This window comes from Aythya fuligula, chromosome 2 (assembly GCF_009819795.1).
Source record: "Aythya fuligula isolate bAytFul2 chromosome 2, bAytFul2.pri, whole genome shotgun sequence".
NCBI lineage: Eukaryota > Metazoa > Chordata > Aves > Anseriformes > Anatidae > Aythya > Aythya fuligula.
This window is the reverse complement of record NC_045560.1, coordinates 129,623,293-129,648,916: the sequence shown is the minus strand read 5'-3', so window position 1 is coordinate 129,648,916 and position 25,624 is coordinate 129,623,293. Positions and strand designations below refer to the sequence as shown.

The window sequence follows — 25,624 nt, the reverse complement described above, 5'->3', positions numbered from 1 at the left end:
GTGCTTGCTGCCAGGTAATTTCTCCTACCACATTTTTTCCCCGTGTTAGGAAGGGGTTACATGCACCTGGACGGGAGATGTCAGGTGCAGCATCTGCAAGCCAAACAGGCAGAAACGTCACGGCGCCTGCCAGGGACCTGCTTCTGGTCCTGCAAAAGTGAGTGAGCGCTGCAGACAGCTGTTTTCCAGCAAAAACACACAGGCTGGAAAGGTGGATGCACTGCAAGTGCTGACACAAGCTTAATTACACAGCACCGCAGAACAGACAGACTTATGAAAAATGCAGTGTGGGAACAGAATATTTCTACCACCTCCTGTTAGCTGCTTACAGGCAGCTGCAGCACTGCTCTGGGTTTCTCAGCTGCAGCTCCTACTGCCTGTAGTCTGGTCCCTTCTCCCTGCTCCTTTCCCAGAAGGGGTGCTTGGTGAAAATACAGGCAGCTGACTGAAATGTGCAGCAAGTGCATGCTGATTTCTACCTCAACAGCTGGGAGGCTGAAGGATGCTGTTCCAGGGGCTCGTCGCTCTCTGCTGTGACACCGGGCACGTGCCTGTCACCCTCCTGCCCTCCGGCTGCGACAGTCTAAGGGATCAGCTTTGAAAGGGAGCCCTGCTGGAAAGCCTTCGTGTGCATGAAAACTGAATCGTGACGAAACTGTCTCAAACAGCACAGCCTTATCTCACCTGTGCTTGTTAGTAATATTGTTATTTTTTATTATTTAGTACTATTTTTATTTTTAATAATTTTTATTATTTATTTTTATTATTTAGTACCCCTTTATTATTTATTATTATTTATTTTTATTATTTATTTTTATTATTTAGTACTGTATTTTATTATTCTTGTTATTTTATCATTTTTTCCCTTCCTGCCCGCACCTCAGCTTCACACAACAGGAGGCAGCGGCTGTGTGCGGGGAACACACCCAGGCCCGGCGGGCCTTCATGTACGGGCTCCACACACACCCTGCCACCACGACACGACACCACGACACCACGACATGACACCACCAACCCCACACCGCAGCTTTCCCACGGCCGCGCGCCGCGGGGGCGGCGCCGCGGCGGCTGTGCCGGGCGGCGATTGGCCGAGCGCCGCGCGGCGGCGGCCAATGGGCGAGGCGGGGGCCGCGCGTGGCGGCGGGCGGCGGCTGCAGCTGCTGCTGGTGCTGCTCCTACTGCTCCTACTGCTGCTACTGCTGTTACTGCTCCTACTGCTGCTGCTGCTGCTGCTGCTGCTGGCCGCGACCCGCCCGCGGCGGCTCGAGGGGCGCGGCGCGGGGCCGCCATGGGGGAGACGGGCGCGGGGCGTGCGCCGGGCCCCCTGCTGCCGCGCGCCCTCGTGCCGCGCGCCGCCCGCCGCCTGCCCAGCGGCCGCCCTCGCCCCGCAGCCGCCGCCGCCGCCGCCATGAAGCGGGCGCACCCCGAGTCCAGCTCGTCGGACAGCGAGGAGCTGGACGAGGCCGTCGAGGTGGAGAAGGAGAGCGCGGATGAGAACGGGTGAGAGCAAGGAGCGGGGGGGTTATGGGGTGTGGGGGTGTGGGTATGGGGGTGTGGGGGGTGTCCCGTCTGCTGCGCTGCCCGCTCTGCCCTCCTGCCCCCCTGCTCAGCCCCGCTCCTCCCCGCAGGACGCTGGGCTCGCCGCCGGGCTCCGTGTCGCCGTCTGCCACCTCGCAGATCCTGGCCAGGAAGAGGCGCCGAGGGGTGAGTGAGGGATGGATGGAGGGATGGAGGGATGGAGGGATGGAGGGATGGAGGGGGGCAGTGCCTGCCCGACGGGACGGGCTGCCCCCTCCCCGCAGCCCCTCACCCCGCTCTGCCCCGCAGATCATCGAGAAGCGCCGCCGCGACCGCATCAACAACAGCCTGTCGGAGCTGAGGAGGCTGGTGCCCAGCGCCTTCGAGAAGCAGGTCGGTGGTTCCCAGCCCGGCACCGGGTTTGCCCTCCCCGAGCCGCTCCGGGAAGGGCTCGGGCGTCCCCGGCCCTGCCTGGAAAGTTTCCCGCTCCCCCTTCCCTCCTAGGGATCGGCCAAGCTGGAGAAGGCAGAGATCCTGCAGATGACCGTCGACCACCTGAAAATGCTGCACACGGCAGGAGGGAAAGGTACGGTGTCCGTGCCGCACAGGAGGAGCGTGGCCACCCCCAGCGTGCGGGAGCTGCTGGGGAAAGTGGATGGAAAGCCTGCTGGGTTTTGCCAGCTCTTTAGGGCTTTCTTCTTCTTGGGGAAGATTTACAGCCCAAACGTTTTACAGCACTAGCTTCGGCTTGTTGTAAGGGAGAAGAGCTGCAAGTCTAGCACTGTGTCAGCCCTCTGAGGCGAACTGGCAAGTTGGAAAACACATATTTCTTGCTGTTGTCGAATGTTTGTTTCTCTGGCATTCTGAAATTTCAGAGCAGAAGCTAAAAAACAGCTTTCAGCGAGTAGTGCAGAGAATGAGCAAAAATGGTGAAATGTGCTGTGCAGCGAATAAACAAGTTGACTCTCTAAGTCAGGACTTGTGTTTCAAACGAATTTCACTGTGCTGTGGTTTTGCTTGCACTGGGAGACGTGAAAAGAACAAAAGTACTTTCCTCCCAGTGGTAGCGTGCAATTTCAGTTTAAAAACGGCAGTCTGTGACCGGTCTTGGGACTTGCAGCATCACAGCACAGAAATAAAAGAAAACCTTGTTAGCCTAAAAAAACTAAAAACAACAGCAACAACAAAAAGAAATAGAAAGGAGTTTGGCAGCTAATCTATGGTTGGGAATACTAACCACATCCAAGTGAAATATGCTTTATAGGGCAGGGTGGAGTGGGGAGGCAATGTGTAGACAAGGACTAGAAAACAGCATCTTAAGACTCCATTCTTTTCTCATAGGTTATTTTGATGCTCATGCTTTGGCTATGGACTACCGGAGTTTAGGGTTTCGAGAGTGCCTGGCTGAAGTAGCTCGATACCTTAGTATTATAGAGGGTCTGGATGCCTCTGACCCTCTGCGGGTTCGACTCGTGTCTCATCTCAATAACTACGCCTCTCAGCGGGAAGCGGCGAGCAGCGCGCACACTGGCATTGGACACATTCCTTGGGGCAGTGCCTTTGGACATCACCCTCACATATCTCACCCGTTGCTGCTGCCTCAAAACGGGCATGGTAACACCACTACTACGGCGTCTTCCACGGAACCGCATCACCAGAGCAGAATCGCCGCCCCACACGCTGAAACTTCCTCACTCAGAGTGCCCCCAAATGGCAGCGTCGGACCAGTGCTCCCCGTGGTCACATCCACGACCAAACTGTCTCCTCCTCTTCTCTCCTCCATGGCATCTCTGTCTGCGTTCCCCTTTTCGTTTGGCTCCTTCCATCTGCTGTCTCCCAACATGCTGAGCCCGTCTGCACCAACGCAGTCAGTGAACCTCGGCAAACCGTACAGACCGTGGGGGACTGAGATTGGAGCCTTCTAAGGACTAACCCTTTAGTAAGGGTGGGGAAGCCTGCAAACCTAGCTGAGCTGGGTTGTGCCACGCTTAAAATTGAAGTTTTTAATAACTGGGACAAAGGTACAGCTTCAACTTAACTAAGTTTGTCTAAAAACTTTCTCTTTGGATTTTTTTTTGTTCATTTCTTTTCTACATTTTTGTATTAGCTTTTTTTTTTTTTTTTTAAATAGTTGCTGAAGTTGTCCAAAAATAAAATTACAATAGTGGATGTTAACACTTGTGTTAGATCTGTTCTGAGCATTTAAATCACTTTTGTAAACAGCTTGTTTCCAATGTTCCATTTTTCCTGAGTACATCAGACCGCCTTTTTATGAAGAGATATCACCTGTTATTGTTAGCAACAGCTTAGTTTAGCTATTAATTTTTCCAAAACCACTCTTCTCAGCCTTAACAAGCTGTGTTTTTGTTAGTATTTTGACATTGAGATTTCTGTAACGAATTACTCTTTTTGTAAACTATATTGGAGTCTTATATTTCTGAACAAAGCGTTGACAAATCAGATGGACCAGCTTGACCAGCTTTATCTCAGAGCCCGATTTCTATTTCTTCTGCAGTGACTTGGTATATTTGGTGATCATATTCTAGTCCCTAGTGGACATTTATTCGCATCACAGAATCACTACATTATTTCTTCCGCCCAAAAGAGCAGCATGTGCTTTAGAGCAGACTCTGAAATGTGGAGGGTGCAAAAGTGAAATTACAAACTACACTGGTGGTGAGTTTTGTTGCGGGAGATGTGAAGGGGAAAAAAAAAATTGTCACCCACAGTAGTCTTACAGCCAGAGCAGGTCATATGCATATTCATTTCACAGGGCCAGATTCTGCTCTGAGTTACAGTGGAACGATTGTTCTGTTACCCTGTGTGCTCGGGGAACTGAAATCAGGCTCTTTCCCTCTGTGAGCTCCAAATTTGCACCTGAAAAAAGTTATGCTGGTATTTAAATAGCCAATGGGATGGTACAGTGGGAACCTGTTCAGTGCCCAACCTTATTGCTTAACAAATGTATCCTAACTGGTGGATTCTTTTTTTTTTTTTTTTTTTTTGGTTGTGTTTTACTTTTAGGTGCAGTTCAGTGCCACTCCTCATTTTGTAAGGGCGCTGCTGCATTTTTGTGTGTGTGAGTGTGTGTGTGTGTGTGTGCATTTTGTTTGTTTTCCTGAGAATCTTAATCTGAACAGGTTTATCTAGTGAGTTCCACTGGACTGAGTTTGACTGCTCTTGTATTTGTGTTGTGGCTAAATAAAGGAGAAAGAACAAAGTATTTTAAATGACATGTTTGTCTGATATATATTATATATCAGTGGACAATTCTGTGCCTCTGCTATCATATACACTGTTGAAGAATTGCTATTGAGTGTGTCTGTGGGTATATGTGTTTACTTTTTCCTTGCTCGTGTATTACCTATGCTAGCTGAGTGTAGCATAAAGAGCTGCTGTGCCTCAGAGTAACAACCAAGGCAGTGAAAGTTAAGGATGCATTTTGTGTGTTACTGCTACCTGCCTGGCAGCATGTGGGCAGAGGGTGAGGAGACCTGGGTTGCTGCTAAAGAGGAGGTTGAAGCTGCACAGCAACTAAATATTACTGCTTCATCTTAATATTAAAAAGTGATCATCTTTACCAACGCGGAGGCCTTTCTGGTCACTCATGAAATCTGTAACTGTTCTGTAGCTCTAACACAGGTCTGTACTTGGCAGCCTAGTTGTGTTCAGATGTACCCACGGTCTCTGACAGGTTCTGTATTTGTCACTGAGCAGTGTTATCATCACAGCGTGCTGCTTTTTGGAAGCACCAGCCTGACAGCCTTAAACACAGAAGGAAGGTTTTCTCCTTGAAAGAGTTGTGAGCGGATGGATCCATCCTACCTGCAAATCTCTACCTGGAGAACATCAACAACTTCTGGAAGTACCTCACTTCTTCCCTGTGCATTTGAGTTTGTAGTACACTTGCCTTGGTACATGCTGTATCCCTGTGGATTTAGCTCTGCCAGAAAATAGCAGAAAGAGCTCGGTCCTGTGGGAGAAGACTGCTTTGTTTGAAGAGGGGCTCTCGGGCCAATTAAGGAGTGGCGTTGACGAGAGGCTGAGAGAGGGCTAGGCTTTCTCGGAAGGATTGCCATGAGGCTGGAAAGAGTGGGAGGTTATTTGAGTGTGTAACCTTGTTCTACCTTCCGTCCCAGGCTGCCTGGGACCACTGCTAGATATGAAATGCAGAACACTGTGGGCAGCTAGAACTACACAGGTGTTATTGAGGAGAGATTAAAGTGTATAGTATTTCATGTATAAACATGAAACAGGAGGCTGTAAAATTCCAAATCTAGTTTCCTCGTCACAGTGTGTATTGTCTCCTGTTTAATTATGCTCTGCCCTGTCCCTAATAGGCTTTTATATTAAATTAGCAACTCCAACGTAGAAGATTGCTATAGTGCATGCAACTATACTTTACATCTTCTAATCAATGACAATGCTTCTCAGCCTTTTAATGGTTATTTCATTGACATTCAGATGACTTTGCCTGCCTCTAAATAGCTGGCTCTTTTATTTAGAAAGACCCCTATAACTATTTCTGTCCCACTGTCCTAATCTTAAGCAAAATTGAGAAGCATTTCACAATAAATATTTAGCTGCTGGTGTTTATCTATATGCAGTCTTCTCTTTCCATTCCCAATGGCAAAAGTATTAAAGACAAGTACCAATCTTACTCAACTAGTTCAGTAAAGCTATGTTAACTCCTAGAGACTGAAGAAACAAGTCCAGGGCTATACAGCGACTTGTGCTGCTAACTCAGTATTTCATGCCTGGCAATCACTTAACGATATCCGTTTTGTCAGCAGGGAAAAAGGAATAGCATTGTTTGTTCTCCTTTCTTCAGGAGACAGTGGTAGCTGGAAATTTTCTGTGTAAGTGACAAATGCTGTTGTTTCTTAAAAACTGCAGTTCTGAGACATTCTGCTATTTTTATTTCCCGTAGAATACAAGGTTTCTGCAGACAGACTGAGAAAGGCAAGATAAGCTTGCTCCCATAGGCAGCAGATAGCTCCTGAGCCCAAAATATTTACTTGTTTACCCTAGTGTAAAAAAAGCAATTCAGGAGCAAAAGCTTACCAGAGAGGTAGTGGAGAAGAAAGGAAATGCAGATGTGACTTGATCCCATGACCCCCAACTACCTTAAATCTCTTTGGATGAACCCTGTCTGTCCGGAAATCCTCAGGCTAGCATTTTGTGTGGGATGTAAGACGATGTGGTATTTTATACAAGCAAATATTGTCTTCCTTTCTTGAGGAAGCTGGATTCAAGTGCAGGATGAATTTAAGAAGCTGGAAATACTGCATATAATCAGATACAAACCTTTGGAAATCCACTCCGATTTGGCATAAAGGAATAGCTCTTCAAAGTGATATTTTTTGCTTTTGGAAAGAAGCTGTCACTAGTTCTTAGGCCTGTTTCTGTTCAGCGCTCCCGCCTTACACTTGCAGCGTGACATGGTTTATTAGGATCACGCTAAAATACACGAATCCTGACTGTTGCCCTCTTCACTCACACATCAGCGTGTGAGTCCCCAGGTGACAGGAGCCTTTCCAGGCTATTACTTAGTGGTGGGAAGCCCACGTTTTTCCGAGAAACAAACAAGCCCAAGCGAGCACAGATAAACTGAAACCCTTCTTCCTGTTTTATATTGTGTGCCTATTCACAGGCATTTCTTGCCAGAAACTCCCAGTTTGGATCACAATATACTCCATACTGAGCTGAAGCCTGCAGTGAATAATGTGCAGGCCACTGGCTTTGTGCTGGAAGGCAACAAAAACGATTTACAAAGCCCTTTTCTGAGGCCTCACATGAAAGGTTGTAGAGACGGGCTGTGGTGCTTGCCAGGTGACTCAGCACACGAGGTGTGAGCGTGCCCATGTATTAACCGGTCTACCTGGCCCCGTAGAGCAGCCCATGCTTTGCCAGTAACCGAATGCCTCTCCTTCCACTTGCCCAGCTTATAAATAAAAATGAGGACAGGCCCTTTCTTCTGGAGCCAGAAGATGCAGGCACTGACTCATGCTTGCAATATACTAGCTTGACTGCAGTAATAAATGTTGAAATGCCGGTGCCAAGCAAGATACTGAAATTTGAAGGTGTCTTTTGGGAGTCTGAAGAATTCATCTGGATGAAGCCTTTATTAAAGAAGTACTTGGGTATTTCATGTTGTTCTCTCTTATTCCACCTCATCCCACATATTTTTTTTTTTTATAGCAAATTCTACTTATTATTCATATAGGATGAAGGAGTTGACCAAACTGCCTTGTTTTGACCCATACTGTCTGCAGCCTGCCCAAGCCTTCCCAGGACCCCAGAGTTCACAGACAGAGGTTCTCTTCCAGCTGTGTCTTGTTCTTCAACATATCCTGTAACGCAGCTGTACGATGCAGTGCTCAAAACAGCTGACCACTTGGAGCATCGTGCCCTGCTTATAAAGCCCTTAACCACGTTCCATTGCTTGGACCTTTTCAGAGGCTTTTATCAGGCTTCTTTCTTCAGGAGAAGCCTCCTGGAAAGGAAGAGGAGATAGCTGGAGCCAGTTCTGCATATCTTTCGTGCTTCTGCTTGTCAGGGCAGCCTCAGCACAGGGAAACCCCTGCAGACCACTCTCTTCTCTCTGCATTGGAAAATCTTCATGGAGTATTCCAAGCAGCTTGCATGGTCTCCAAGGTAAGCTGTAATATCCAGGAGCAGACAGTAGTAATGGGTTAAATCCTGGTGATGTGTGCGTTTCTCTGTCTTGCCCTGTTTCACAGAAGCAAGGATGTTGGAGCAGAAAAGTTGGTGGAACAGCTCTGAGAAGAGAATGGTAGAGAGCAGGAAGGAAGGCTAATGTGGATCAGAGGAAAGCTAAGGCTGTGAGCAGATGAATGAAGAATCACAGAATCACAGAATCACAGAATTTCCTAGGTTGGAAGAGACCTCAAGGTCATCGAGTCCAACCTCCAACCTAACGCTAACAGCCCTCCACTAAACCATATCCCTAAGCTCTACATCTAAACGTCTTTTGAAGACTTCCAGGGATGGTGACTCCACCACTTCCCTGGGCAGCCTGTTCCAGTGCCTCACAAAGTTGCATTGCCAGAGTTGCATTGTTTGCATTGCCTGTTGCAAAGATACGGAAATAACTGTCGTCAGATGACAAAATAAGCTGCATGCAAGTACGTAAGTGATTTGGAAAGGGGAAGGGAATAATCTTAGTAAATCACAGTTTTGCTCAGTCAGCCAGAATCAAATGAGCAACACACAAGAATTGAGGCAAATAATTTAAAAACAGTAAGGTGCTGGAAGAAATGTGTGTGGATATCTTTGTCTACTCTGGTGGGTCATCTCCCCAGCTGGGGAGGAAACAGGGCTTGGGGGACCTACTGCAAGAATGCATCGCAGCATGATTTGCTGGTTGTGTTTGTACAGTCTGGTCAAATGACCGTAAGAGAGTGAAGGAATTAAGTGTGGCCTGTGAATGAGACGGGGCTTGTAGCCTGACATGATGGAGAATTTGATATATTGGGATAACTGATATAAGCTCCAAATGACTGGCAGCCATTTCCACGAATTTCTCAGTTTCTCACCTGCTTAGCTCCCAAATTTTGGTACATTTGATTTTCGGTATGTGTTAGTCATCGACATAGGTGTGAGGTCTCCTTCACCATGAAGTGAAGAGGGCAGGTGCGTGTTCTGGTAGAGAGAAGCTAGACCTAGTGAAAGTGAGTATGGAGCCACTTCTCTACTTCTAGCAGAGAGCACCAAGAGCACCTGACTTGCTTTGCATTATATGTAGGCTATTTATAGTGCAGATAACGACTTTGTAATACTGGTTCCTATTATCACCAAGCCTGTCTTCTTTATCAGAGAGGCCATTTCAGAGACTGAATTTCAATATCAAAAGATGAAATGAAAATAATTGTCATCTATTGTTGTTCAGTGATGGTTATGTAAAAACTTGTGGGATTTTATGCTGATTTGAAAAAGTAGCGAAGGGAACTGAAGTGGGTGCTGTAGGAACTCTTTCACATGCTACACAGCAGGCAGATCTATTTTTTACTTCGTAAGGGAAACATCAATTTGATTGAACAATGTTCCCTGTATAATGTCGATGCCTAACTGTCTGTAGATTGCCCCTTTGAATTTCTCTGGGATTCATTGCGTCTTCTGTTAAGAGGAAATTATCAACAACAAGAGGAAATCCTGTACTAGTACTGAATAGTCCTTATTTTAAAGGTACTTCCCTTCTTGTGGGAATTGTATATAATCAGAACAACACTCCATAAAACAGACGAATTATTTTAGAAGGAGACGGGTCAGCCTTTTATTTAAAAGGTCTGACGTTATCGTACAGAAGAAAATCAATTGTTAGAGTGGATGACATTCTTCCATGAGTTGCTTGTGCTTCACAAAGGTGGGGCAAAGTTTAAGGCATTGGTAACAGGAAGTTTGGGCTCCTTAGAGACTTGTTTTTTGGAGCACACAATGACAAAAGTACTCTTTTTCTTCCCAAAAGCAGCACGAGGAATAAGAATGATTAAACTTTACCCTCTTAAGAATTTGCATGGGTGGGGATGTGAAGGGTGCGCGTACCTGCTGGACAAAACCAAATACCCTTCACATTTGGTGGGGAAGGGGGCAAGATGCACCAGTCAGCAGTGTTATAAAGGACATGCAGAACAGCAGCTCATTAGAAAACAGACCCTTCCCTTATATTTTGGTTCTGAGGTACTGCAGTTATGACTACACAGTGTGTTTTTTTTCCACCACATCAACCCGTACAAGTTGAGCAAGAGGCAGGTGCAGCCCCAACCTGAAGCCAGGGGCTGGACTGCAGTGTCCCAAGACTCGGGGCACCAAATCAAACAAGCGCACCGACAGGCGTGATTGCAGATCCGAGGCCAAGTTGCTGTCACTCCCTTGCCTGTTGCAAAAGAGAGGCTTGAAACCCCACATACTCCTCTCGGCCCAGCCAGCCACAAGCCAGACATGCACTGAAAGAAGTTCAAGCAAAATCTGTTACAGAGCTATAAAAATCTGTGGGTTGTTGTTGGTTTAGGCAACGTTTGTCCAATTTTTATCTCCTCTCTGGGAAGGAAGAAGGCTCCCTGCTTTTCCACAGTGCTGACAGAGGTCTGTGTGACTCCTTGCATAGCCCCTCAGGAATGCCCTCATCCTGCCTGTTAACAAACTGAGGCCTCATTTTCCGCCCCGGCAGCACAGCAGTATCCCAGGCTGAAAGCACAGCTTCAGTGACAGAGCTGGCCGAGAGCCATAAGGGCCCAATACTGGGAATTCCCATGGTCTGCCCCCAGGGACAAAGCTGAAGGAGTGACGCATCAGGTTTCCGGTTAGAAAAATCCCTGCTTTTCTTTTTTTCTGTTTTACACAGCATTAATATCCTCATAATGTGCTAGCCAGACAGTCTGACTTTATGCATTTTTTAAGCAAAAAGGGAGCCGTAATGAAATTGTTCATTAGCTTTCATTTTGGCTGTATGCTTTCAAGTAAAAAAAAAAAAAAGAAAAAAGAAAAAGAATCCCCTCTTATTGCCAGCTCCTATGCTAGGAAGTGCAGCCTTCCCTCCATATTATTTTCATTGCCTTGCATGAAATAGAAACCCAGTCTGTATCAAACAGTTGCTGAGAAAGCTGTGATTCAAGCTTTATATAATGAAATACTTTTATACCGAAGTCTATTGGGATGCAGCCTGTTCAGCTCAGCTATCTGCATTGCATTAACTTTTATATCCCCAAAACTCCCATCAGAAAGGAGATTTTTATGAGATTGCATTTGACACACCCCAAACAAGGTTCCTTTAATAACTATGTCTGAAGCTTCTGACTGCAAAAGGCTAAAGAAGACTTTGCCAGGGGCTAGTGCCACCTCGTATTTAATTTTCTGGTGACACTATCTGCTCCTTACTCATTTGCAGCAGACAAACTGTTGCAACAATGCTGTTAATCCTAGGGAACCGTGAGAGATAATGAAGACAAATTTGTATATGCAACCCATACTCAGCATCTTTGTTGAAAGACTGCAAAAGTTGCAGGATGAATTGTATTCAAGGGGAGTTGGTAGGGCACAGCAGAAAATTTCAGACACTTTTTTATATTTAAATCTGACTAAAGAGGGGATTTTTCTTATTAATCCTCCTTCTCCCAATCACCAGGGCTTTTCAGTTTCAGCAGTGTTTTGTTTGCTCCTCCAGAGTTAGGTGATCTTTGCAATGTCCCATGGAGGTGTAGTTCTGGGTAGGGACCTGGGACTCAGAAAGGTGAAAACAAAACGGCTGGTTGAGGTGTTTGGCTGAGGTGTATGGACCTGTTGTCTTTTTTTTTTTTTTTTTCTTTTTTTTTTCCCCCTCTTTCAGCACTTAAACAAGATTTCCTGGACTCAAAGCACAATGGCTCTTGACTTTCTGGAAGCCATGGATGATGAGTACTTCTTCACATCAGACAGAGTTAGTTCCCATGTCAGAGTTCTAGGCAATGAGGAACACTGGCAACCCTTAGAAAGCCTTTTCCTAGTATCCCAAAGCACTTATGCAAATGGAAGGAATAAAAGAACCCAGTTCCCCCAGCACGCTTCAATCCCCTTAGCAGTAGGGCTGTATTTCTGTATTGCACACTCCAAAGTCTCCAAACACCTTCATCTACTTCAGCAACAACTAGATCCCTTCACTACTCCCTGATGAAAGAAAATCCAGCCTGTAGTTGGAATGAAACAGAGTTCTTAGGCAAAATTAATGCTCCCCTTAGATGCATTTTTGTGTATTTGACTTCACAACTCAACATCATGTTTTTAACATACTCTTTTGTGTATTATGTACTAGGTCTTAAAAAAAATATTTGAAGGCACAGCTTCCCATATGAGGTTTCAGATCATCATGCATACAATTCATTGGTAGGGCTGAAGGTTTCAGATTTTCTACTTAGACCCCTTCAGCTGGAAGGGATAATTGGTGACACGTGAGGGTTATCTTCATGTGGACCAGACCTAGAGCAAAGCGAGTGTACAGGGAAGGAAAATTATCTGTCTAAGGATTTCTGTGTGGGGGTGGTGGTGCAGGATGCACAGCTGAAGGCTCTGTTAGGATGGCACAGATTGCCAATGTGGGACTGGGTTGTGGTAGGAACATGAGGTGCAAGGTGGGATCGCAATGGGAAACCTTGCAGTGACAAAAATGTCAAGGAGGTGGAGTCCACCGGTATAGCGCAGCTTTGGGAAGGATTTAAAGAGATGAAAGAAAACCTGGTGGGACTGTGGAGAGAGGATAGGGCTGAGGAAAAGTTCGTGATTGAACGGAGAGGAGGCTCCCCCCAATACTTCTCATTGCTAGAAATGGTGGTTAGCAATCCTATGTGATTTATCAGAAACTTGGACAGGAGAGGTGGGGGATGAGTGAGGTAGGATAACTTGGACTGTACCCTTATTAAGATTGGGGTTGCCTCTATTTACAAAATGAACATAATTATCCAGATGAGAAGCTGGCAGTAAAATAGCTCTCCTTTTGGACAAGGTGGCCTGAAGCCTGACCTGCTGCAGACATGTCTGTGCTCTTACAATCTTCCCTGGACATAAGCAGTACTGTTTTAGATTTTATTTTTCCTGACTAATTGCTTGTTTCCCTTCTGCTGCCTCTCTAGTTCTACTGCCAGATACCAGCAATAATCACAAATATGTAGCACTAGATAAACAACTACATGCTTTGGCAAAGCATTTGTGCCTACACATGGCTCAGTTGCCTCAAATGGCAAATCTGTATCTTGCAGTGATGGCAAGAACCTATTCAAGAAGTGAACAAAGAGTCCTTATAACCTTGGGCAAATGGCCCCTCATGATAGTGTCAGGACAAAAGATGTAATTTATACAGGAGACCTGTTTAGGGATTCTCAGTAAAGAGAGAAAGGCTGAATCTCTTTTCGGTAGGAAGGAAAACTCTTTTCTGGAGGACATACAAAACTATGTCAATTATGACTTTCCTTAGGGAGCATGCAGAAAACACAGTACAGATTAGTGTCTCTGGAACAGTTTTGGTTTATGCTCTGGCTTTCACAAGACTGGAGGAGGAAGCCTGTGAGGCAGCAGAGCAATTGCTGTGTTTATTTGGGTGGCCCATGGGAGCGAAGCAGCGCCATTTGGGGGCGGGGGTGTTGGCTCTACAATAGCAGTGGAGCTGTTTGGGTAACACTTGCATACAATTTTATGAGAGAGAGAAAAAAATAGGCTTCTATAGAAATAACTTTTACAACTCTGTTGATTTAACAGAGAAGGAGAGTGCAATGAGAGTGCTTTTGTTCCAAAAAAGGACTTTATAGCATGCATTGTCTCCTGAAGTCTCAGTGGCATTCTGCAGGTTGAGGCACAGGGGGCTGGCTCTGGTTTTCCTTCCTGTCCCTCTCTAAGGCCAGCAACTGTGGCTGGGCTCAGTTCTAACACATAGGGCACCAGGGAAAGAGGATTTCCTTAAAAACCCAAAACAAACCAAAAAAAAAAAAAATCGGTGCAGAGACTTGGCACAACACATAATAATTGAAATTTTCGCCCTGCTGTTTTCATGGAGGCAAGATTCTTGTAGCAGTCCAAGAATGCCTTTTCTTCCTAAGACCTGTGAGATCAAGTGTTACGTGGTCAAAACTGCAAAACAATTATTATATAACCAAGCAGGGAAATTTCCCTTCCAGAAAGTAATCTAGTGTCGGAAAGCATCTTTTGTCCCAGAGCTGTACTGGCAACTCTGTGGAGCAAGAATGCTGTGCTCCTGCAAATGCTTTTTTCCAAACGAGGGGCTATGTTTCTGCTGGTGAAATAGTCACTGTTATCAGGTTTGCATTAACTAAAAATGGGGATATTGTTCTGCAAAGGCCAGTCTGAAAAGTAAGTCACGGTGGACACACTGAATTATCAGAGCCTCCTGGCTTACGAGCAAGCATACATAAAAAGTAACACCAGTTGTAGGCGTCACTGCAAATCCTCCCTCCTGGCCCCTGAACTTTCTCTTATAATCTCAGAGATAACACAGCCTGTGCATGACACACAGGGAATGACACCGTGTGACCTTAAAGTTTAAAGACACGTATGCTTCTAAGGTGTCCAGAGGAGCAGGGAAGGATCTGTATAACATTATTATTATTTTTTTTTTTTTCCTAACAGATGCTTCGTTCTGAATGAATCATTGAAGAAGTGAGGCTAATTTGAACCATGTACACTAGTGGTGTGGAGAAAGCGTAGAAAGAGTCATGCTACTTTGAATTTTAAGAGGCAGAGATGCCTTGTCTAGAGAGGAAGCATGATGGCAAAGCGCAGAAGTGCTGGCCGGAGGATTTTGGCTCTCGTATCGCCAAACAGACAGAAAGTAAGGCCTCATCCTGGGAGGGAATGTTTGCCATCTACTTCCCTCTGTTGACTGAGTTACTGAAGTACACTAAACTTGGGTAAACCGAAGGCAAATCTCACAGACAACAAAGTGGGATTCAAAGGCAGAAAATCAGCCAGATTCTTGGTGTTTGTAAACTGGTGGAGTCTGGCTAAAGATGTTGTAATGGCTGAGGACCGGACCACTGTGCTTGTAGTTTAAGCAGCCAACTTTTTATAAGACCATGCTCCCAAAAAGAAAAGGCACGTATTACATGTACACACTTCTGCAGGCGCTTCTCCTTCATCTTTTTTATGTCTAGATAATAACACCCCAATCTAAATTTTTCTTTGCATCCAACTGTCAATCATAACCTGCACTTGGCAATGAATTAAAAAGGAAAATGAAGCAGAACTACATTTTTCTTGTTCCAATCCTGTTTTTTAAAACAACAGCCTGGTATTAATCACCACAGCTACCGAGTGTGGGCAGTGCTTCAGGAGAGCTTTCCTTGAGTATTGCTTTCTGTCCCTGAAACATTGGTAAACTCACACGGGCTAGGAGAGTCTGTTTCCAGTTCTTCATAGAGTGCTATGGAAATGTGATGTGCCTTATAGAGGGACACCTTTATCTCAGTAATATCAACCCTCAGCAGCTCATTTGCACTGGTGTCCAACTGCACAATATCTTTCATCCTATCACGCTCTGCCTTGACCACAGAGTATACATTTTCCTCTTTTGGGCAGTCAGAAATGGCAGCAGTGACTCATGTTTGACACTTATGTCATTCGATATGAAAACCATTTCCACTGGAGACTTGCAAGGCCCTGTCTTGCAGTTTCTTTTGTTTTCTCACTACTTCTCTGGCATCCTCCTACGTGACATTATGTTTCAGAATGCTAAGAGGGTTGCTCAGCTGGCACAATTTCCACACAATTGATTTTCTGCTGACAGAAGAGTGTTATTCAAAGGGGCTTCAGCTCTCCCTAAAGCATCCCTCAAATTTCAACAGATTTATGTTTTCGTGGTTGCCTGAGACACTGCAAAACAGCATGTCTGTGCTCAGAACCAGACTTCACCCATGCTAAATGCACCTTCATGGCCTTGACATGACCCTCCTTCTGGGTGTATGGATGGCTTTGCCCCATCACCCGCTGGACACTGTTTCACAGCTCAACCTGCACTGAGATGTGACTGCTTGGGAGAGAGCTTAGAAATGCTGTGGTTCTCTTTAAGAGAAGGTTTGCAAGTCTCTTAAGGCTTTTTGGCAACAAGAGGTGATCATCTGTCCATCCGCAAATTATATTGGCTGGCCACCACATGGTAGTGGTCAAAAATAGCCATGGGATCTTCCGAACTTGCCAAGGAATGCTGCAGCACTTTCTTGGTGGCCTTTGATCAGAGGCACAGGCTCATGATTTGCTTGGCTCTGTTCGGGAGATACATGCTTTAGGGCTCTGGCTTTAGCTGTCATCACCAGGCATCATTTATTGTTATCCTTACTTTGGGCCTGTGCTGGTACATACAACTACCAGTGGATTTACTGTTCAAAGGTCAGTCGTTTTTTAGCACTGGCACAAATCGGGTTCTTCTCTCTTTCAGCTCCTACCCTCCCTTGGGTTATTCTGCCAGAATCCGAAGTAATCCCAAGCGACGTGGGATCGCTGCTGAGCTCCGCTGCTCCCAGCACTTTCTTCTGGTTCCATCAAATGCTCTGAGTGCTGGGTCACTGAGGGCATGTTTGAAAACATACATCACAAAACAAGTCCTCATCAAGGTTCTTCAGGTGAATCATTTGCAAATCTCTATCTGCAGATAAAGAAACTCTGCTAAACATCAAGTTTTTTTTTGTGGATAGATTAAAATAATGATAAGTAATCTTTTCTGTCATCTCCACAGGTTCCTAAATACAACCTATATATCATCTCCTTGACTTTAGGTTTAGCACAGTTCCAAATTAGCAGCAATGTACTTCCTATTTTAGGGCATGCTATGAGGTGGCATCTAGATGAAAAGATGTTATCTGCAATGCCATAGCATGTGCCCTATTTTATTTACTCTAGAGACTCTAAATGTTTCCCTTTCACAGTGACTAAGCCTTTCAACTGTGAGATCCTGAATGACATATTTGGAGCTTGATTCATCATTTACTAACATTAAGGAACAAATTCCTGTTGATATTAGTGAATATTAAGGTCAGATCCTTTACTAGCTGTGCAAAGATCAAATGAGCGAAAAACACCTCTTAAATATTACTTTGTCCTTTTCTATGATGTTGCCAGTTAATTTTAAATAATGTTTGTTTCTTTGTTTTAAGTTTCTGTAAGAATACAAAGGTTTAAACCTATAACTAAAAATATTTTCCTCTGAGGACATATTTATTTGTGGGTGTTAAAACACTACTGTTTTTTCTTGGAATAATAAAAAATGAGATAATGTTTCAACACCAAAAATTAATTCAGTATTCTCTTTGGGATGAAAACATGAATGATCAAAACCAAATAATGCTAACATAATACAAAACATTTGCAGCAGTTATTAACAACGTCCAATTAAAATATTCCTTACATGTTCATGAAGCCACAGCCATTTCACTATAATCCATACATTCTTCTTTGAAGCATCCATGAAAAAGGTTCAGGTTTAAATAAAATTATTGCTCTGTAATCAGATTGTGATTAATGGTAAAGAAAAGGAAAGAAACTTTTCCTTCAGTAATTTTGCAGATCCACATCTTTTTTTTTTTTTTTTTTTTTTGAGAGGCAAAGTCAATTCTTCAAAAAGTAAAACACTTCTCCAGTTTGACAAGTGCTGCATTCTGTGCAATTCCTTGTGTGTGACTTAAACAGGTTTTCACAGGGTAAGCACTGCACTGTTTCAAGAGGTGCACATGAATTTATGAGGTCCAAACACTCAAAATGATGTGTTGCCCTGTTATTTATGTTGCTTTATCCACTCATACAAATCCCAAAGAATGACCTATGTTTGCCACACAATGTTTTTGTCAGGGCTTGTAAGTATTGTCTTATTTTATGGTATGATGGACAAAATATCTAAGATGGGGTGAAACAGGCATATTTTAGAAACTGTCTTTTCCTTTGCATGTCTTTCTCTACCATTGCCTCAGGAGAACTCTTATTCCAGAAGACATTAAGCGGGTTGTAGTAAGAGGGGGTCCTTTTTAAGACATTCATTAGCCCTTAAGAAGTTCGTAGGTTCTCATTCTCTTTTGACTGCTGTACAAAATGAAGCACAGTGCCATTCACGGGCTTAGTCAGAGGGTGAGTAGCTTATGTGGGCAAGTCAGAGTTGTCTGTAGGACTTGGGTCATGAGAGAAGCCTACCTAACTAAGGTAGGGAGTATGTGAGTCATCCAAAGTGTGGGTGAAAAGACAAAATTAGTGAAGCTTTATTTTCTGCTTTAAATTGCCTAGAATCTAATACTCTTTATAGGAACAGCACCTGTGCTTCCTTTGAATTTCCAAGGGCAGTTTAAAATGTTATTGGTGACCTGTGTGATGGCAGAAACTCGAACACAGGACATTTCCACCCAAACTGCTATCCATCTGGCCTCCTGTTTGCAGCAGTGGCCATTCTGTGTCTTGTAGGTGGCTTCCTGTTCCTGAGCAGGTTGTTTCTGTGTAGGACTAGAGGCTGTTTCTCCTCTACTGCGTGAAGAATCCTCCTGATGGGTCCCTTGTCAGAGGGTGTTTTTTTGTGTGTTGTTTTTGATAATTATGTTAAAATAATTTTATGACCCTGTATGGAGTTGTTAATGCTTCACAGTTTTTTTCAGTGACTTATGATACCCAAAGTCTTTGAAGTTATGTAGTTAATGCTTTGTCTAGTAGCAGGCCGATTGCAACACTTGCTATTAAACATGCCACGTTTGTAATTTCATAGTAGGGTCATTTCTTATATTTAGATGTAATAAAATAACTGTAGTTACTGACGTGGTTACCTTTGTTGACAGGTAGTAGCTACCTCATACGATGCAATGAATAACATGAATATTCATGGTATCACCCACATACACATTTGCTTTCGTACTCCCAAGGTCTATTGCTTCTTTGGTGTGATTTATCTCCATCTCCAGGCATTTTCTCAGAATCAGCCATCAAGACGGTAAGATTCATGAGTCTTACCTGATTCTGTGAAAGTTATGGAGTGGTTCTGACTCTCCTCTAGGCATTTTGGTACCTCACATTCACAGTCTTTCTCTGAGGCAAGCAGCTGAATAAAACTACAACTGCTCTAGCTACTTGTAACCGTATTTTCAGCCAGTCCTTGTCTAGCCAAGTGTAATGGAGATTATTTTATATTTCATTTCTGTTTGCTTTCTTTTTTCTTTCATTTGAAGAATATTACTGTCTTCACAGTAATGCAAAGATGTGAAAGCATTTTTAAGCCCTTTTCCTAATGAGATAACATGCACGGTGCAAAAGATTTTCTGTGCTTTCAGTCAACTATAGCTTCTAATAAAAGGCTAGTGGAAAGAAAATAAGGCCTTTTTAACACCAGAATAATGAATAAATCTGAGCAGAATAAGGAGAAAGATAATGTTTTCCCATGTTACACAAAGAAAGATTAAGTTTATGTGTATCGCTATTCCGGGATTCAGTATCAGAGTATTTGTGTTTGATTTCCACTTCAAGGCAGCAAAACTCAATACTACATTCAGCATAAATCCATATACTGCTTGGAAACACAGTGTGTTTCTTTTTTAATGATTCGTTTTATTTACACTCCAGATCCATACATCATTCAGTTACTGCTAACTGGGTGTGCTGGTCACAGGACTTTAGAGCTACAGAATGCGTACAGAGCTCTTAACCACCAAGCTGAAATACTTAGCTGAGGTCTTGCTTTTGTCCCACCTTTAAGCCATTGGAAAATGGTCTGAAATGTGGTGGGAAAAAGGGAGAGATACAGGCTATGCCTATGTGCTTTATTCCCTTAGGAATCAATTATCCGTGCTTTAGAAACCTCTTGCCTTGTTCTCTTTGCCTGGAGAATCAGAAGAAGGCTACAGGTAAAATAGTATCTGATTGCATGTTTGTCACTGTGTATTAAAGGACAAGAGGCAAGCAGGAATCCCTTTACAGTGTAGGGAATAATTTTTCTCTGAAAGAAGAAAAATCTAGTTTCTATGTGAAAGGAGTAAAATGGGAAAAAGACAAAATGTTCTGTATATTTTATGGGTACAAATAAAAAAAGATGATTTTTTTCCAGTATTAAAACTTAGAGGAAAAAAAAAAAAAAAAGAATCCAGTTTTCCAGTTTTCCCTGTAATCTGGGACAGTGCTCTGAGCTTTCAGTAGCAAGCAGTAGCATGTCTGGGTGGCCTGTGCCAGCCAGGAGGGCTCCCGCGAGGGTTCCTAGGTCTTCACCCTAGGCCAGACACTTGGAAAACAGACAGTGCACGTGGGTATTCATTTTCAGTGAGCAAGGAGAAGAGCCACTCCATTTCTGAAACCCCAGGTGGAGAGAGGCCTGCTCCTCGGGGGCAGGATTACTCTGGGCTGGTGTTTGCCAAGAACAGGAGCTGGCTTGTGCAAGCCAGCAAGGCACATCTGCACGGCTGTTGTGGAGTGCTGTGGAGCACATCTGTTAAAACAAACCGACACCCAGGAGCGCTTACGCTGGGAGGAAATAGGATGATTTGGTAGCATACAGGCAGCCAAGCTGTACTTTTGAGGAACGACTCTGCCTTCGTACGGGTGTTTGAGCAGGGGGTGGGTGAGCTGGGTGCAGAGAGATGGGGGTGCTGCTGGTCTGGAGGAAGAATTTTGTCCAGGATACTCCCCTTCTGTGACAACAATTTCAAAGTTTTCTGTCTGCTTCTGTCTCTGTCTCTCTCTTTTTCTCTCTCTTGAAAAAACTGCTGAGATTCTCAAAGATGTGTCAGGTGGCAGACACCACTACCAGGTGAAATCAAACCTGTGGGGCCCATACACCCGTGAACGTGAGTTCACACTATGAGTTTCCATAGGCCTCAAAAAGTGATCAGTCATATTAATAAAAGAAAATATCCCATCAGGGATGTTAAATGTACTGTGTAATTCTTGCTTGGGCAGCTTCAGAGGTACATGTTGTTGGAAGCTGGAGAAGAACTGCCATGAGCCTGTCTTGTTCTTATACTTGCCTGTGAGCATCTGCCACCACCCACCAGACAAGACCGAGTAGGTCTTGACCAGAAGGACACCCTCTCTTCTGCTCTGGAGAAAAAAACAAAGACAAAAACAAAACCAAACAACAACAGAGCTTGGTGCAAGATAAAGTGCCAACCCTGCTTAGGCTCCATCCGTGCAGCCGTGGTGTCCCTGCCTCCCCTCCGCAGCGGCTGAGCAGAGCCAGCTGTGAGCTGGAGCCCATGAGTTGTGCTGTGGCAGCCAAGTGCTTGCACTGGCATGTCCTGGGACTCCCAGCACGGCACTGCTTGGTGGGGGAGCTCCTGTGTGCAAGCTGAGCTCAGCCAGCTCTGAGCCCAGGCCAGGGAGCTTGGGGCTCTTTGGATGCATCCTCACACATGTGCTGCAAGAGCCAGCAGCTGCCTTGGGCAATGCAAAGGCCTTTCCTTAGCCAAGACTGCTTGCTACATCTGTGAGCATTAAACATGCCTCGGCACGGAGGCCAAATGGAGCAAACAGTCTCTTAGTGAACTCTCACAGGGACCAAACAACACGGCTGTGTGCAGGTGGGAGTGTGGGGCCCTGCCTGTGACCTGCCAGGCAGAGCAGCACCCTGCACTGGCCAAAAGGTGCCCAGCAGCACTGTACTGCTCTGCATATTCCAGAGCTCAGAGTGAAGATGTCCAACTTATCAGCTCCTTGTTAAAATGACCAGGTAGGGAAGACTGATTTTGTGTGGCTCCTTTATATTTAACTCTTTTCTCTTACTCATCCACAGATACATAGTTTTGAAAGAAAAAAAAAAAAAAAAAAGGAAAAAAAAAAAAGTATGTGGTCTTGGTGTGGAGAGACTGACCATGATGGATCCATGATGGATAATGATAAAAATAATGGAAAATAATAAGGGAGAATCACCCCCCCCCCCCCTTTTTTTTTTCATATTGAAATGTCCAGCTCGGTTTGCTGATGAGATGTATCAAAGCCATGGAGGTATCCTCCTGAGAGAACAGAGATGCCTGCCTGTCTTCCAAAATTATCTCAAGATAGAGATAAGAGGGGGTGCTGCAGCACCCCCTGCAGCACCCGACGCATGTCTTCTCCTTCCCCTCCAGCTCTGCTGCAGGCTGTGGTCAAGTTCAGGAACCCCAGCTGACACTCCAACCTGTGCTGAGTCAGGCTCCTTCCAGCACTGGTAAGGAGCACAAGAGAAGGAAATCTGAGCTGGCCCCTCATAGGGATGTCTAAGGTCTAGCAGGAACTGTTAATTCAGGCACAGGCTGTGTTTTGTGAGCAAGCAGCTCTGCCGCTCCTAAACCTGTCTCTGGAGGCAGAAGACATGCATTCATCTGGCGCTGCTCCCAAAATAATACCTATGGCAGGGATAATCTGCAATCTGAATAATACGTTCATGGTTGATTGAAAGCTGTTTATATGGCATTGTACTCCACCAGTTTTTCATCATTTACAAAGGGGGAAGTGTAAAATACAGTGCAGATGTTGAGTCCGGTCGCTTCTTCATCATCCTTTCCTAAGCTGCTCTAAATTCAACTTTAAAGGAGTTAGGTTATACATAAAACACAATATATACAACACGACATATACATCTCCTATATTTATATTGTCCCATTCTACTCTGTACATATTCTACTGTACATATAAACTCAAATCGAGATTTTAGGGCAAATAATAGAGCATCAATCTTCGTGATGTCCTAAAGCACAATAATGCACAGCCTGACAGGTTTTTCAAAATAAAACTCACCGCCCACAGCTGTATGTTAAATAATCAGAGTTTGCCCTCTTCTGGTCACAAGAAGTTGTACATGACGATTTTTACGAACTTGTGAACCTACGGAAATCATCATCTAAAAGACTCTTTGGCAAATTACATATTTGAAGAGGTAATGTTTCAAAAACAGATTTTATTATGGAATAGTTGTATTCCATACAACTTTGAGTTTGTTTAACAACCTGTTGCACATATAATAGGTAAGAGAAATTTAAGTTGTAGCTTGGCTGTTTCCTTACATCATTATCTCCTTAGGTCATAATTTCCTGGGATGTATCTTGGATAAAGTCTTTCACGTCCTTCTTCTTCAGGAGCTGCCCAAGAGCTTCCTTTCCCGGGACCCGTTTGACCAAAGCCAACCTGTTACAGCAGGAAGACATTTCCCAGCATCCATTTACTGGTACCCAAAAGAAAGGGAAGCTGACATCCCAATGTAGACTTGATGGAAGTGGATGTTTCCCTAAGTAAATTATCAAATATACATATGCTTACAGTCTCTGTGGACCTCTGAATAGAAAAAAGAACCTCCCTTAATTTTCCCAGAGGAAGATTTAAAGCTCAGTTGCTATCAGCATAACACTGAAGTTGTGAAAGCTCAAAGTACAGGCGTTTTCTTGTACGTCAGAGAAATGTACAAGATCCATGGGGAGTCTATAGCAGACTCTTGCTTCTGCAGCTCACAGAGCTTTGGGTATATTTGCATGCTTTCTGCAGGCTGGGTTTGAGGGTCCTCTGTCTCGTGCCAGTGTTTGGAGAGGGAAAAAAAGAGTTCAGTGTTTTTGAAGGGTGGCAGACCTAAGGATGACCATCCTCTTTCTTCTCTCTGAGCTGTTTCATGGGTTATTTAGCCTCTGATCTGATGGTGTTTTTTTGATGCTAGCTTTTCTTGCTGTTCCATACATTTCTGAAGTTGCTTTTTTTTTTTTTTTTTTTTTTTAATCACCTCCCCAGTATCAACTTCATGGGCTTCTGAATATTGCCTGTTGCTTTTTAGACATATTTGAAGCTGCAGAAATGTACATGTAGATACTCTCACAGTCACAAGTTTCTGATGGCATTGTAATTCACACACAAAAAAATATTGTTTTACAGCAACCCGTGGCCATGTCACTCATGTTACACTGGAATTAAAGCTGAAAATATCTGGGCTAAGTCTCCAGATTTCAGAGCCATCATTTACCCTATATAAAGACCTAGTGTGAACTGTGCAGCAGGATGTAATAGCTATCCTTCAGAGGCAAGCCTTGCAACCCCGTGTATTTAGAGATTATCTCACTTCTTAAAACCGACCACTGCATGGCACTGTTGCACTATTATCACTGCGGCACCACCCCTGATGCACAGGGAAGTTTATCTGTAATTCTCCCACTGCCCGGCGAGAGCCCTTCGGCGGTGTGAAGTGCTGGCTCCATCCACCGCTGAGACGTGCTCAGCACAGGGCATGTGCTGCAAGGTGCAGGGAGGTCCTGCTGCTCCCCATGCAGTCTTAGCTCCTTTCCACCAAAAACCTGAGAGAATTTCATTTGACGTGATGGTATCTGAAAACAGTTGGATAAGGTAGGTGTTCGTGCTGACCCAAGCATAGGTTTTAAGCCATATCCCTCTTCTGGGAGAAGAGAGAGAAGCACTTCTTGGTATGGCTTAAGGTGTCATGAATAAAGCTCTTTCCTACACTGCTCACACTTCTGAAAGGCCTGCTAAAAAGCGATCAGCTCTGTGTACGTGTGCACCCTACATCCAAACCTCCTGACTTTGGAAATATTTGAGTCTGTATGAGCACCAGTTTTGTGGCTTCAGTAGACCACATGAACTTTTCACAGATTTGCAGCATTCCTGTCTGAGTACTCAGCCAGCCTCGATCTGACTGATGGATTAACAAAAAACAGAGCCCTTACCCCATTTTGGAGACAGTCCTGGGACATAGGTCAAAACTGCCTTTCTCACTGGGTTGCCAGCTCTGCCCAGCAGCTGAGCCTTCCCAAACCTCAGAGGGAGGAGGGAGCATCTGCTCTGCGCAGCACTGGCGCTCCAGGCTCCCTCCTGTCCACAGGGAGGTTTCAGACAGCCTGCAGAAAATGCTCCCCACAACAGCACCAGCTGCTCTAAGCTCACAGTTAATCCATCTCTGCAGTTAATCCAAGAAGCAGGCTATTTTTATTTTTATTTTTAAGTCCGGAGAATGCTACTGGCCACTGAATTAAAAAAAAACAATCTGAGATACTTCAAGTAGCCAAATGGTAATGCAGGGTATTAGTCAGAGGCTTTTAGAATATATTTATACTTTAATAAAATGAATTCTACACCCACAAACTATTAAAATATCCAAATAAACCCAACAGGAGCAAAACATCAGCTCTGACACTGAGCTACTGAGGCCACATGGCCTTTTTCTTCATTGATTTCTCTGGTGCAGATTTGGTAGCCATGGAGAAGCATCTCCCAGGCAATGCCCAGGTCTGGTTCTGTGGAGGGCATGTGCCATGGAGCCTTCCAGCAGACACGCTGGATGTGGACACCCTTGTTTGTGGAGGCTGAAAGGCACCAGAGGTTTGTCCTCGGCCTGTTGTCCTAGCAAGTGCAGCCAGCAGGACAAACAAGAAAAGGGCCTGAAACACAACCAGGTCTTGTTAAGTCAATGGACAGGGAGAACTCTGTAAGTGACTTGTCATTTGGAAATGAAACCCAAATCCAGGAGACCTCAACCCAAAATTCGGGACCTTAAATAGAGATAAAAGCTTGACTGACTCTTTTCATTGGGGCTTATAGCAAAATGCAAACTTTGAAGACTTGGCAGCACTGAGGCTTGTGTCATCCAGTTTCAGAGTTTGCTCTATGAATCCCCGGCCAGGTTTAATTC

At 44.6% G+C, this 25,624-nt stretch overlaps 1 protein-coding gene across 1 annotated transcript; it reads left to right on the top strand.

The window, feature by feature from the left end:
* The first annotated feature begins 1,408 nt into the window (after positions 1-1,408).
* On the top strand, positions 1,409-3,614 carry HEY1 (hes related family bHLH transcription factor with YRPW motif 1). Its single transcript, XM_032182947.1, has 5 exons — positions 1,409-1,500; positions 1,629-1,704; positions 1,828-1,911; positions 2,023-2,104; positions 2,860-3,614. Exons 1-5 carry the CDS (start codon positions 1,409-1,411, stop codon positions 3,441-3,443), a joined length of 918 nt encoding a protein of 305 aa, XP_032038838.1. The 3' UTR covers positions 3,444-3,614.
* The last annotated feature ends 22,010 nt before the right edge of the window (positions 3,615-25,624 follow it).

Excerpts from the sequence above, each read along its gene's own strand:
- HEY1 (XM_032182947.1), top strand. The coding sequence starts at position 1,409 with ATGAAGCGGGCGCACCCCGAGTCCAGCTCGTCGGACAGCGAGGAGCTG. Across the intron at positions 1,912-2,022 it reads CCAGCGCCTTCGAGAAGCAG|GGATCGGCCAAGCTGGAGAA; the intron begins GTCGGTGGTTCC and ends CTTCCCTCCTAG. Across the intron at positions 2,105-2,859 it reads GCACACGGCAGGAGGGAAAG|GTTATTTTGATGCTCATGCT; the intron begins GTACGGTGTCCG and ends CTTTTCTCATAG.